Raw genomic sequence first — 14,410 nt, 5'->3', positions numbered from 1 at the left:
CCTATACTCCCGGGACCTGATTCCTCGTTGTCACAGAATTCATCCCAAAGGGGCCATCCTTTCCCTTTGAGATATTTCCTGATCTCTTCCTCCCAAATGGGACATTGTCCCACTCTACTGCTGCTGGTCGCTGCGACCGCAAATTCCTCAGGGTTCATTAGGCGCTGCATTGCCTGCATTGCCATCTTTCCTATCCGAATGCTGCTCTTCAAATTTGGGACAGGGGTTTTAATCCGAATGCTGCTCTTTAAATTTGGAACAGGGGAGCTAAGGCGGTGCTGTAAATACGGGTACGGCTTTCGCCACGTTCCGATATACAAACTTCCGACAGTTTTGACGCAACAAAAATCTCTCAGTTTTACCTTATAGTCCTGTTAGTTACGCATCCATACACACACTTCCGAATTATGACTATTGATCAGAACTGCTTGAACACTTGTGGTTTTCTGTTTCCAATTGGATCTCTAATTCAAATTCTTGGGTTCTCCCGGAGTGGTTTTCCACTTCTAGATCGGGTCCCGTCAGGATGTCGCCAAATATTGTTGCTAACTTTTGCCTTAGTTTAATTGCTCTGTTCTATCACCTTTGCTCTTGAGTCGCCAGGTATCTTTCTGATACCGCCATGTATCTACTTCCTACAACTAACAGGCCTATACTTAACTTGGAACTGGCCCACCAGGTCAGGGAAACAAATGGCCTTTCGTTCGGGTTCTGAGTCTGTGGGATTCGAAGTTGGTACAGCTTGGTTGCTAGGAGCGCCTATCTCGTAGCGAGCGTTGAATTAAACTTACGATTCGATCTTCACTGCTCCGGTCACGGTCAATGTTAGTTCGTTGTTGCTGGGTGACCCGGGCAGGACGAAGAGCTCAAAGAGGTGGAGAGGAAGAGAAGAGTGCGATTTGAATTTGGGGCTCAATTCTTATAGTCTGCAGGGGCTTCCCGCCTTTCGGGGCGGCCCCTGTACCTGGTCCCAAGTGATTGGACTCTGTCCCAATCACTTGGTTCGATTTTCTCCAATGCTGGAGCGGTTCCCTGATCGATGGGCGGTCTTGAGGTGCTCGTTCACCTCCTTTTGTGTAGGCTCCTGCTGGCGCCGAAGAGTCTGGGTTGGCTTTGTGTCTAAAATGTTGCACATTGTTCCCGGGGATTGCTTATTAGTATGCAGGTGGCTGGTGTTTTGTTGTGCTGATGGTTACTGGTATCGATCTTGTCTGGCCTTCCCAGAGGTGAATACACAGTTTACCTGTGAGCTGCTTGTTTTAGTCCTGTTGGCTGATTTTCCCATCAGCCTTTGCCGTTCGCCATTTTGAATCGGGAGTTGGCCATTTTAAGTGGCTACACCATTTCTCGGCCCTTTTTGTTATAGAGGGACTTCTAAGAATAGTGGTGAGTTTTCAAAAACACCAACTCCGGGTGAACCCTAACAGTGACCCTCTCAAGGCGAACTTGATTTTCTCCAAACAGAGAAAGCTAGCCATGCCCGATAGCCAGGTCTCCGACTTCGGGGGCTTTGAGTCCATCCATGCTAATAGTATCCGTCTCCGGGCTACCAGGGAAGCAAAGGCCAGAATGTCTGCCTGTTTCTCCTCCTGGATTCCTGGGTCTTCTGACACCCTGGACAATCGCCACCTCTGGACTCAGCGCCACCCTTGTATTTAACACCGTGGACATGACATCCGCAAATCCCTGCCAAAATCCCCTAAGCTTTGGACATGTCCAAAACATGCGTACATGGTTCACCGGTCCTCCCGCACATTTTGCGCACCTGTCCTCCACCCCAAAGACCCTACTCAACGCGTCTGCCCATAGACTATCCTCTATCTCACCTCCCAGCTCCTCCTCCCACTTGCGCTTCAGCTCCTCGGTCTGCGTCTCCTCCGACCCCATAAACTCCCTATAAATGTCCGAGATGCTCCCTTCTCCTACCCACCCTCTGGAAACTACCCTGTCCTGAATCCCCCTTCGCGGTAAGAGCGGGAAGGTTGACACCTGTTTACGAAGGAAGTCCCACACCTGCAGATACCTGAATTGGTTTCCCCTCGCCAACCCAAACTTTTCCTCCAACGCCCTCATACTCGGAAAGCTTCCCTCTATGAACATATCCCCCCATCATCTCAATCCCCGCTCTCCGCCATAACCGGAACCCCCCGTCCATACTCCCTGGGGCAAACCGGTGATTATCACAGACTGGGGCCCAGACCGATGCTCCCATTGCTCCCACATGCCGCCTCCACTGGCCCCAAACTCTCAGGGCCGCCACCACCACTGGACTGGTGGAGTACCGTGCCGGCAGGAACGGCAGAGGCGAAGTTACCAATGCCCCCAAACTGGTGCCCTTACATGAAGCCGCCTCCATACACACCCATGCCGACACCTCCCCCACCACCCACTTCCTGATCATGGCTATATTAGCCACCCAGCAATAGTTGCTAAAATCTGGCAGCGCCAGTCCGCCCTCTCCCCGACTCCGCTCAAACATTAACTTCCTTACTCGCGCGGTCTTGCCCGCCCAGACGAAGCCATGATCACTCTGTTGACCCGCTTAAAAAAGGACTGTGGAATAAAGATGGGGAGACACTGAAATACAAATAGTAATCGCGGGAGGTCCGTCATCTTCACCGTTTGCACCCTCCCAGCCAGAGACAACGGAAGCACGTCCCATCTCCGAAAAACGTCCTTCATTTGGTCCACCAGCCGGGCTAGATTCAATTTATGCAGCCGATCCCATTCATGTGCTACTTGGATGCCTAGGTACCTAAATCTTCCCTTTACTAACCTAAACGGCAGCTCTCCCAGTCACCTCTCCTGGACCACAAACATCTCACTCTTTCCCATATTAAGCTTATACCCTGAAAACCGGCCAAATTCCCCCAGAGTCCTCATGATTTCTACTATCCCCTCTATTGGGCCTGAAACGTACAGAAGCAGGTCATCCGCATAGAGCGAAACCCTGTGCTCCACCGCCCCCCCGCCCGCCCCCCCCCCCCCCCCCCCCAGTCAACTGAAAGGTAATTTTTGTCTTCCAATTAATTTTCTTGAGCCCTCACACACTGCACCATTCCTGGATTATAGGATTGGAAATTAATCTGCTTTCAGGTATTACCCTGATACGAGATCTCAAGAGGTACATGAAAACAGTGTATTTACTGTCCCTTTGAAATCTCCTCAACTATCCTTTTTCATTTTTGGTTAACTTCTCTATCCTCTGTAAGGCACTTCTGAGATCTTTGAAATTAGGATGTGGCAAATCATGGCTGCAAACTCACACTCCACTGCTCTATGCAGCAAAGTGTTGGACCATTTCCACTGCCCATCTGATTATTCTCTGCCTTAGCTAACATTTTACAAGTGAAACTCCTCTTTTTTGAAAAAGATTTTCTGAAAGAAGCAACATCATTATGGACAACCTTTATTGACACAGAATAATTCTCTTCACAATGGCGTGGTAGACTTTGGCAATTCTTAGTTTAAGACAATGCAACATAGGTGTTAAGAGGAAATTTTTCACTAAGACATTACAAGCAAGTCGTTAGGCAATTAATTGATGTACGATGTGCAGTATTGATTCAAATTTTGTTCACAATTACTTCATCAGCTACTTTTGTTGCCAAATAATGTCCATCATTTAATTCTACAACTTCACAACAGTCCTCTGCATTAACCTTTCTCTCCGGTTGGTTTATTCCAGTCTTGTCAACCAGGTCGTCACTTTCATCATTCTCCTTGGCTATCTCCTGTTGCTCCTGCTGGATTTCTTTGTGTTTGGCATTTATTTTCTCAACAACCTCCTCCAAGTTTGCATGGTCAGGTTCTAGAGGCACCTCCGTAGGTTCATCTTGCATCATTACCGGTGAAGAATTAAACTTATTTAGTCTTTCCTTTAACTTGACTTCCTTCATCTAAGAATAAACATCACTTTTTTACTGAACATATAATTCCCAATTGTACTTGGACTCCTTCAACTGACACTGCCAAAACTACATTAAAAATAACTGACAGGATTTCCGGTGGCGGCCATGGAGAGGGTGGTCGCACATTTGGTGGCTCCCGCTCAAGGTAGATTTTTCGTTCTTTTACCCGCCTAAAGGGCAAAGTATTTGAGGGCAAAACGTACAGGAGTGCTTGGGGAAGTAATACTCCTCTGGTGTGGCTGGTAGATGGATTCACGGACAAGGAGTGGTGCAAGGAAGAAAGCAGCGGGAGCCGGAGAGTCTTCTTGGTGCTCCGCAAGAAAAGATGGTGGAGGACAAGGAGGCTGCGCTGCCTGCCCAGTGATTGAACAGTTAGTAGAGTTTCTGAATAATAAGTTCTGGCAACAGAGGAAAGAGGCGCTGGAAGACCTAGGCAAGGTGGTGGAACCGCTGAGATCTGGATCGAGTGAGTGGAGCAGAGGCTGGAGTCCCAGGGCCTGGCAATCCAGAAAGTGGAGGCGGTCGGGGAGCATGAGGAGCAGTTGGTCTCGTTGGTGGCTGAGGTGGGAGTAATGCGGGAGAGACAGGAAAGGTTGAGGGAGAAGGTGAAGGATTTGGAGAATCACTCCAGAAGGCAAACTTAAGGATTGTTGGGATGCCTGAAGGCATTGAAGGTGCGGAGGTAGACGGCTGGAGAAATTGGAGGAGGAGGGGGGGGGGGGCCTTAGAATGACCTCTGGAGGTGGACCGAGCACACAGGGCACTGAGGATGAGGCCGCAAGGCGGCGAGCCACTGAGGACGATGGTGGAGTGGTTGCACTGCTTTCTGGGCAAGGACAAGATTCTTTGATGGGTGAGGCAGACCAGGAAATGTACCTGGGAAAGGGACGAGCTGCGAGTGGTCCAGAACGGGTGTGGAACGGGCGAAGAGGGGGGCCAGGTTTAACTGGATTAAGGCTACCCTCTTTGGAAAGGGGGCGAATTTTGGGGTTTTGTACCCGGCCTACCTGTGAGTGTCTTTCCAGAACTGAGAGCTTTATTTCAACACGTCAGAGGAGGCGAGGGAACTTATGAGGCACAATGGATTGGGAGGAGTGTGAGGACATTGAACTTTGGAGGAATTCAGTGTGCTTTTTAAAGTGTTTGGTGGTGGGTTTTCTGGGGCAGGATTTCACAGGGGAGCAACGATGGTGACTGTGCCATTTCTTACTCTTTAGGGATTGGAGGCCTTGGTTGGGGGCCACCATGCTAGCTGGGTGGCCTAGTTAACAAGAATGAAGTGGAGTGTTTCCAAGAGGAAGGGGTGTGGTTGGTGCGGCGCAGCTGGGAAGAGATCGATGATGGTGGACATCCGAGGGAGGGCCTGGAGGGTTGCGTGACGTGGGCCAGGGGTTGGCTCAAAAAATGGCATGGCTGATTGGCAGGGGAAGGGTGCCGGAAGCCCCCCCATGACAAGGCTGGTCAGGTGGAATGTGGGGGTGTTGAATGGGCCAGTTGAACGGTCGTGTGTGTTCACGGTTCTGAGGAGTTTGAAGGCGGACGTGGCTTTTCTGCAGGAGATGTGCCTGAAGCTGGGGGACCAATGGGATATTGGCCCATCATTTTGGAAAGCAAGAGGTTGCAAGGGAGATCGGCAGAGGTAGGGATGATAAGGGCAAGGTGGTGATGGACTGGGGGGAGGGGGCGAATGGGGTGTTTGAGGCATTTTATAGGAGGCTCTACGAGTCGGAGCGGCCAGCTAGGGGTGAGAGGATGCAGCAGTTCCTGAAGGGGTTAGAGTTTCCCAAGGTAGAGGAGGGGCTAGTTCAGGGACTGTGGGCCCCAATTGGGCTAAGGGAGGTGATGGATAGTATGGGGACGATGAAGGCGGGGAAAGCCCCGGGGCTTGATGGGTTCCCAGTAGAGTTTTATTAAAAGTTATTAAAAGTTAGGGGCGGACCTGGGGCCACTACTTGTGAGGGAATATAGTGAAACAAGGGAGATGGGGGAACTCCCCCCGACATTATCACGGGCTTCCATCTCTCCTGATTTTAAAGAAGGAGAAGGATCCGGAGCACTGTGGGTCATACTGCCCGATATCACTATTGAATGTGGACGGCAAGTTATTGGCGAAGGTGTTGGTGTCGCGAATTGAGTACTGTGTCCCAGGGGTGATAGGCAAAGATCAAACTTCCCTTCTGTGAAGGGGAGGCAGCTGTCGACGAATGTGAGAAGGCTACTCAATGTAATTATGATGCCTTCAGTGGGGCAGGAGGTGGAGGTAGTGGTGGTGATGGATGCGGAGAAGGCGTCTGATCGGGTGTAGTGGGCATATTTGTTGGAGGTGCTGTGGTGGTTCGGGTTTGGGCAGGGGTTTGTAGATTCGGTCCGGCTGTTATATAAGGAGTCAGTCATGATTGTGCGGACAAACTGAGTGAATTGGGCTGCATCGTGGGACGAGACAGGGGTGCCCGCTCTCCCCGTTGCTTTTTACCGTGGCGATAGAGCCGCTGGCAAAGCGTTTAGGGCGTCGAGGGACTGGAGGGGGATTGAGCAGCGGGACGTTGAGTAAAGGGTCTCATTGTATCTGTTACTTATATTTTGGACCCGGTGGACAGCATCGGAAGCACCATGGGGATTCTGGGGGAGTTTTCAGGATACAGATTGAATATGGGGAAAAAGCGAGGCGTTCCTGATTGAGACTAGAGGGCAGGAAAGGAGACTAGAGGAGCTGCCGTTTATATGTGGTGGGGGGGGCCTTTTACGTATTTGGGTACCCAGGTGGAGTGGAGTTGGGCGCAGTTGCATAAAATGAACATGGCTCGGCTGGTGGAGCAGATGAAGGGGGACTTTAAGAGGTGTGATGCGCTGCCGCTGTCGCTGGCGGGGCGGGTGCAGACAGTAAAAATGACAGTGCTGCCAAAGTTTCTGTTTGTATTTCAGAATCATCCAATCTTTGTCCCCAAGTTGTTTTTTTAAGAAGGTCAATGGGCAGATCTCTGGGTTTGTGGGCGGGGAAGACCACGTGGGATATGTAGGCTTTCTTGGAGCAGGGGCGAGGGGGGGTTGGACCATTGCCGAATATGATTAACTATCAGTGGGCAGTGAATATTGCTATGGTTAGGAGAGATGGGCCCTAGGGGAGGGGTCGGTGTGGGGACGGATAGAGGCGGCATCGTGTAGGGGAATGTGTTTAAGGGCCTTGTTGTTGCCGCCTTTACCTTTCTCGCCAGCCAGGTACTCTGTGAGCTCAGTGGTGGTGTCGGGCCTAAGAGTGTGGGGGCAGTGGCGGCAGCTTCTGGGGCTGGCGGGTGCCTCGGTGTGGGCGTCGATCTGTAATAACCACAGGTTTGCACTGGCGGGGCTGGATGCGAGGTTTCGGGGTTGGTGGCAGGCAGGGAATGAGTGCTTTGGCGACTTGTTTAAAGGAGGCAAATTTGCAGAGTTGGAAGACCTGGAGGAAGTGTATGGCTTTAGGTCCCTGCAGATTCAGGACTTTGTAAAGAGAGAGGTGCCGTCCTTTCCTGGACTGCCGCCCCTGGGGTTACAGGATAAGGCAAGTTGGAGGACGAAATAGGGGAGAGGAAAGTCCACATGTTCTGGGTGTGTCCAAGACTGAGTGGGTCTGGCAGGGGTTCTTGGGAGTGATGTCCGAGGTGCTGGGTGTGGAGGTGATTCTGAGTCCAGAGGTGGCGATATTTAGCTTGTCGGAAGATCCGGGAGTCCAGGGGGTGAAAAAGGCCGATGTTTTGGGCTTTGATAGCCTGGAGCCAGATTTTGCTTGGGTGACGGGACTTGGGGCCGCCGAAAGCGGGGGAGGTGGGGTGAGCGACCTGGCGGAATTCCTGAGGCTGGAGAAGGTTAAGTTCGCCTTGAGGGGGTAGGCAGATTGGTCACCCGGAGGTGATTTCTTTGAGGTTTGAGAGGTCAGCAAGTGGGGTAAGGGGGTTAAAATGGGGAAGGCGGAATTTGAGGAGGGGTTGGTGTCAGGGGAGCAGGGGGAGGTGTTGTTGGTTGTTTATTGAATTATTTGATTGTTCTGATTTTTTTTTTTTAATGTGGAAATGCCTTCAATAAAAATATATATTTTTTAAAAAGTACTTGACAGGTTGTGAAGTTCCTTTGGCAATACTGAACACATTTAAGGTACAAGATTAATTGCAAGTTCTCCAGAAAAAAAAAAAGAAACCCTTTATCTCCCTCTAACGTACTTATTTTCAGTAGTTTTTTTATTTCCTCATCCAAACAATCGTTTTGATGTAAACCTCAAATCTCATCTGACATCCGTTGATGAATAAGGGATACTTTTACCAACTGATTCTCCTGAGGCTGATGCTGGCCTATTGGGAACGTATATTACAAGTTCATGAAATGGTAATTATTTAAAAAAGGAAACATTTGCTGGGTTTACCCATGACTTGATGGGCTGAACTGCTGCTTCTACACTTTACACTTCAATGATTTATGGTGAGGAGGGTGTTTCTTTGCCGGGTGAACCATAGAAACCCTATGGGTAAAAAGGATGACTTATTAAATGTCTACAAGGCATGGTCATATTTTGACAAATTTAGAAAGTTAGAGGATAGTTCCATAGAAGATTATATAATGGGAATTCAGGAGATTATATGCAAAATTGGGAAATTTCTAGATGGAATTCTTGCTGGTATTTAAATTATTAAACTGTGCTAAAGTATCAAATATGGATAGACTTCAATGTTTTATGGAATTTTACGGAAAGACACACTGTTGGAACAGATGTCAGAAGCTCTTAAACAATTCCTTGGAAAACATTCCTTTCCAGCAGCATTCCTGGCGTAAATGTTGACCATCTAGATACAGAACGCAAGCGTCAGTTTGAAAGGAGATTTGTAACCAGAAAGATTTACAGGTTAGATGGATTGGCCATGCTTAATTGTCCTTATTGTCCACAGGTTAGGTGGGGTTACAGGGATAAGGCAGGGGCATGGGCTTAGGTAGGATGCTGTTTCAGAGGATCGAATGGTCTTCTTTTTGCACTAGGGATTCTGTGGATGATTGTATTGTATGGAATGGAAAAAAAGGATCACTTTTATTTCTTTGTCCCACTTGAGGATTATTTTCATTTTCAAGAAAGAGGGGACTCTGTTAGGATATGAAATAGTCAATAGTCAACAAGTGATGAAGGACTGGATTCTCCGCTGCCCGACTCCAGCAGCAAGAATCGTGATCGGCTGGAGCAAAAATTGGAATTTAATTTCGACGAGATGCTTTGGTCACCCCCCACAGCGGTGGCAGTGAGGTTCGTGGCCCATGCTCCGGTCCCATGCAAATCATCATTTACATGGATTTGAATGTGATTAGCATGTTGAACATTGGAGAATCGCTGAGGGGTGAAGCATGCAATGGGTACGAGTATTTACAAGCAGGACCTGTGCACCATGTCTGTTGAGGGGGAGCGAGAAGGTAAGAATACTTGTCAGGCTTGCAGGGGGTGGCTGCCTGGACCCCAGAGAGTAGCGGGGAGTAGCCAAGTCCGTGCTCTTGGGTTCCCCAGGGATCAGGGTGGCCTGGCTTAGACCGCCATTGCTGCAGTAGGTTATTTAAACGCATCCCTTGGTGCTACTTACAGGCCCCTGGCTGCTCACACTGCTGACTGCTCACTGTGTCCTGTAAATGCTCAGAGCCTCTGGTCATGTGGGAATCCACCCAGGCTGCCCCTCTGGAAACCCTCAGACCTCAGCAGTATCATCAATGGGATGGGTGTGGCAATATTTAGTTGCTGGCCCACCAGGCGTTGGCACTCCTCAGAAGCACAGCCCCACAGCAGATAAAGCAGATGATTTGCAGAGCTCACCCCAAACAATGGACTCATTCACCGTGGCCTTTGGTATCCTCCCTAGCACTCAGCCTCTCTGAGTAGAACTACACCAGTGACACTATCAGGTAGCCCATGCTTACCTTAGGACCAGCAGCTGTCTGCAGGTCCTGCCTGGCCACTGTCCCCCTGCTTCCATCCATCTTACACTTGGCAGGAAACCTGACCAGCTCTCTGTCACAACCTGTATGTTACACCCAGGCTCCACATCACACTGCAGCGAAGATCCGAGCAAACACACATTTCCCTTGCCCACCCCCATCTGTAGGACCTGCCCGCACACAAGCCTCTTAGCATGGAGGCGACAGGGAGCACACATTGACCGTCTCCATCACACAAGTTTCCACCCTGCTGGTGGTATAACACACAGCCCACCAGTGAGGAGATCGACAGTAGACCCCACTGGGGTAAACAGGAGAGGGGCCACAAAGCTATTGCTGAAACAGGTTGCAGCTGCCATTGATACCCCTGTTGAACAGAAATGGGTGGTGAGGATAGAGGATCCCATATCATAGACCAGGTGCCACTTACTGATGAGGACAGGGGTGCAGTGCAGAGGGCAACATATTGAGGGGTGGAGTGGGGGGCATGTTGAGGGTGGCACAGCAGTATAATTCCGGATGACCATTTAACCTGGTGGTTTTGGATGGTTAAGAGAATCGTCACCTTGCTAACATTCTCTGTCCCTTCTGCCTCCCCTTTACCCCCGCAGAGACATATGGATTTCGAAGGACAGCCAGCTATGCTCGCTATCTACCTGGCCACTGCTGCCTTTGCAGACGTGCGGAGGCGACACACCCAGGGCCAGCCCAAGGAGGACCCTGTACAAGATGAGCCTGCCCCAGAAGAGCAGGGGCCAGCCAGTGAGGTTCAAGTGCTGGCCATTCAACAGGCCAAGGAGAAGGTGTTAAGGAGGCACCACATCAAGGCACGTATATACCATCGACGCATATGCTTTGAGGAGCTGCTAGATCGGCTGCGTCAATGCCAACTCCGGCTCACCAGCATGACCATGCGCCACCTGTGCCAGATGGTGGTTCACTTGGCGCTGCAGGGGGTTTAAGAGGAGGACACCCGTCCCCGGCGGCCATCAAGATGACAGTCGCCCTGAAGCTTTATACCTCCGACTCATTCCAGGGCTGGAGCGGGTACCTGTGTGGGATCTCGCAAACGTCCGCACACAGGTGCATCAGAGCTGTGCAGGATGCCCTCTGCACCTGGGCATCAGACCACATCACCTTCAATCTGGACCAGGCCCACCTCAATGCACAGCTGTGTGTGCCGGTTCTCCTGGTGATGCAGGCAGCACTAACAGCCTCTGCCACCTACTCCTGGGTGGGCTGTTCAGGAGGGCGGGCTTAAGGCTCCGCCCCACCCTTGGGATAAAGGTGTCCCTCCTCTCCTCAATGGCATTAAGCAGTTGGTCCACTTCAGACTTCTGAAATAGGGGGCAGATCATCTCAGAGCGATTTTCTTGGCTGGAATGAGTGTGGTGAGTGGACTGCTTATAAGCAGCTCCAGCTTGTCAGGACCTTTAACAAAAAATTCCAGCCCCAGCAAATATGATGCCAGTGGCGCTGGGAATTGCTTACAATTCAGATGGTCAGAGTGCTGGCCTATTTGCATCTCCCGAAATTTGTTCACACAGCGCCTCCAGCAGGAACACGAATTGCATACCATTCAGTTCCAGTGGGAGTGCGATTTAACGGACTCGCCATGCCCGACTTGGTGTTGGGACGAGACCTCTTGTGAGACGCTTGCAACATCGCAAATTAGATTGTGCCCTCACTGGGCCATCAGGCTCATTAAATATGCGTCCATGGGATTCTCCCGATGCCCAGGACCTAATGGCCACCTTTGGGAGACCTCGCCAGGGTGCCATTTAGTACTGGTTTCCACAAATGTGGCCCAGTCGTAATGGCACCAGGGGGCCGGGTTGAGGGGGGGGGGGGGGGGGGTTCTCCCAGGCCATTGTAGAGACTCCCGGTTGGTCAGGGACAGGGCAGGGTGGCACCCTGGCACTCCAACTGGCCCCTGGGCACCCTGGAAGTGCCACACAGGCAGCGTCACCCTGACATGCAGGGTGCCCAGGTTGGCACTACCAGGGATCAGGCCCACGTGGGAAGGGGGGACCTTAACAGGTGGAGGGGGGTAGTGAGGGGGTGTTCCCGGGGACCTCGCGAGGTTAGTGGGTGGGGGGGGGGGGGGGGGGGGGGGCGAGGGCTGAAAGGGGGATGGGGAGATCAGGGCTGCCAGACAAAATGGCGCACTGATCTGCGAGGAGCTTTTCCTGGTGGGCTGGCCAGCAGGAAATGACTCTTGAGTGAGGCCTCGGCGGAGAGCAATTCCCCGAGGCCAAAAGAAAGGGCAAATTGTCATTGAATAGCCGTGTGCCTCTCTACCGAGAAATACCCCGCTAAACGCGCCCAAAACTGGACATAAGATTTTTTTTTCTGGTTAAATCGTGCCCTTAGTTTCCCAAACAGAGAATTCAGCCCTAAGTTAGAAATTGGAGGTTAATAGGTTAACCACATCACTGGGTGTATATAAATGAGAAACACCCATAGTTTGCAGTGGTTCATGGACTCCCAGGCCCTGCTTGTGTTTTCTGCAGGTTCGGAGTCCATGGACAACGTTAACAAAGGTTGTGATAGGTTTCAGGGTCTTTTTAGATATCTCGGGGGACTTTTACTTCATTTAATGGTTGCACTTCAGCTCCACTCTCCTCCTGATCTTTGGGCACCCAATGGTGCAGGTCTAAGGACCGCCTCGTGGACCTGGGCCTGGTCATATTGGCCATAAACAGGCCGCTGTGGGGCGGTTGCACCAGACTGCCTGCCTCTCTACCAAGGTTACATTTGTGCCTGGGTGCCTTTGGAGATGGAGCATGTGGTGTCTGTCAGCACACTGGAGGCCTTGCATGAACGTTGGGCACTGCAGGGGCTGGAGTGCATTCTCATCCCCCACAATGAAATTTTAATTTGAATCTCGAGTTGGAATTTGTTTTTTGTTTCAGTGTCCTTTTCGTGGGCTTCCCACACACAATCCTGCTTTATTGGTCAATTTTGTTGAATTGTCTAGTTGTTGCTTTAAAAGCGTATAAAGAGAAGCCCCTTTACTTGTTAATATGATACATGCAAAAAAAGACTCTAATGGGGAAACGGGTGATGATCTAGAGAGAGTTTTGAGAGTTGGAATAAAGCTGTCTGGAAGCAGTAACGGATTGACTTCTTTCTTATTAACTAGCCATTGGAGCTTTACAGCCCATGGAGGAGAATGTTGTGGGGAAATAAGGTGCCATGCTGGAGCAGTGGAAGGTGATGTTTCTAAAGTTCTGAGGCACATTACTGGGAAAGAGTTCAAGGAGATTTGTCCCATATCTGACATGCTATATGTCATGATATTCAGATGAACATCACAGCACATACATACACACATAATGATGGACAGATCAACAGACCAATCAACACACAAAACACGACAGCCAATCACGGACAAGAGCATTCACAGTACAAAGCAGGGAACACAACACTTCCTGGGCACTCGAGCAGGAGAGAGCTCAGGACACAGACCTCACTGCCAGCCACTCAGAGGTTCACCATGTGCTGAATACCAGAGTTTACTATGTTTATAGTTCAATGAAATAAAACTGCGTTGTACCAGTTGCAACCGTGTTGGTTCGTCTGTGTCAGAGTACCCAACACTTCATGATACCAGGAGTGATTTGACACCTACCCACAAATCTGCCATCCTGCGCCATGGACACCGTCAACACACCGCAGCCGCTGCAAGTCGCTGGGAACCTCGGTGTTAATCGGAAGTTGTTCAAGCAGCGCTTCCAGCTCTTTCTGGAAGCCAACGAAAGAGGGAGCGCCTCGGACACCAGAAAGATCGCCATCCTCCTCACCACCGCAGGGCAGTACGCCATCCATATCTACAACTCCCTGGTGTTCGCGGAAGGCCAGGACAAATCCAAATACGAGACGGTCCTTCTCAAGCTCGACCAACACTTCAACGTCGAGGTCAACGAGAGCTTCAAGAGATATGTCTTCCAGCAGCGCCTGCAAGGTAAGGATGAGCTCTTTCAGTCATTCCTTACCCATCTCCGCATCCTCGCGCAGTCCTGCGGTTACGACACCACCTCGGACTCCATGATTCGGGACCAGATCGTTTTTGGGGTCGCCTCGGGCACCCTACGCCAGCAGCTTTTAAAAATAAAAGGTCTCACCTTAGCCTCCGCAATCGAAGCCTGTGTCCTGCACGAAAACGCGACTAGCCGCTATGCATAATTTCAGGCGACCGAATCGGCGCGGCGGGGGTCCTACGCGGCCGGATCGGTGAGCCAGGTGCCCCACGAGGCCGAATGGGTCCAGGCGATCGAGTTCCTCCCGGCCCGCGGCCCGGACGACGTCGGCCATTTCGCGCGCTTTTCGAGGCCTCCCGCGCTTGTGCGCGCCAAAACCTACGGCAACACTGAGGGATGTGATGCGCAGGCGCGCCCGACGCAAGACCGAACTGCGCATGCGCAGTGGCGCAACGAATGTCATGACGTCACGACGTGCGGCAACTGTGAAGCTGCACATTTAAAGCGGCAATGTCCCGCAAGAACCCGACAATGCCTACGCTGTGGCAAGGTGGGCCACTACGCTGCTTGCTGTCGAGCAGC

The 14,410-nt window shown here is 51.0% G+C and overlaps 1 protein-coding gene across 2 annotated transcripts in view; it reads right to left on the bottom strand.

The window, feature by feature from the left end:
- Nucleotides 1-3,393: 3,393 nt before the first annotated feature.
- The window catches only part of LOC140425416 (stathmin domain-containing protein 1-like), a 37,861-nt gene continuing 26,844 nt past the window's right edge, over nucleotides 3,394-14,410 (bottom strand). For both annotated transcript variants that reach the window (XM_072509670.1, XM_072509671.1), the window contains one exon: nucleotides 3,394-3,899. In XM_072509670.1, the coding sequence (XP_072365771.1) occupies nucleotides 3,567-3,899 (333 nt within the window). In that variant the 3' untranslated portion in view covers nucleotides 3,394-3,566. The remainder of the gene's footprint in view (nucleotides 3,900-14,410) is intronic.

The sequence above is a fragment of the Scyliorhinus torazame genome, chromosome 6, assembly GCF_047496885.1.
Source record: "Scyliorhinus torazame isolate Kashiwa2021f chromosome 6, sScyTor2.1, whole genome shotgun sequence".
In the NCBI taxonomy this organism is placed as follows: Eukaryota; Metazoa; Chordata; class Chondrichthyes; order Carcharhiniformes; family Scyliorhinidae; genus Scyliorhinus; species Scyliorhinus torazame.
This window is presented reverse-complemented; position numbering and strand designations above follow the sequence as displayed.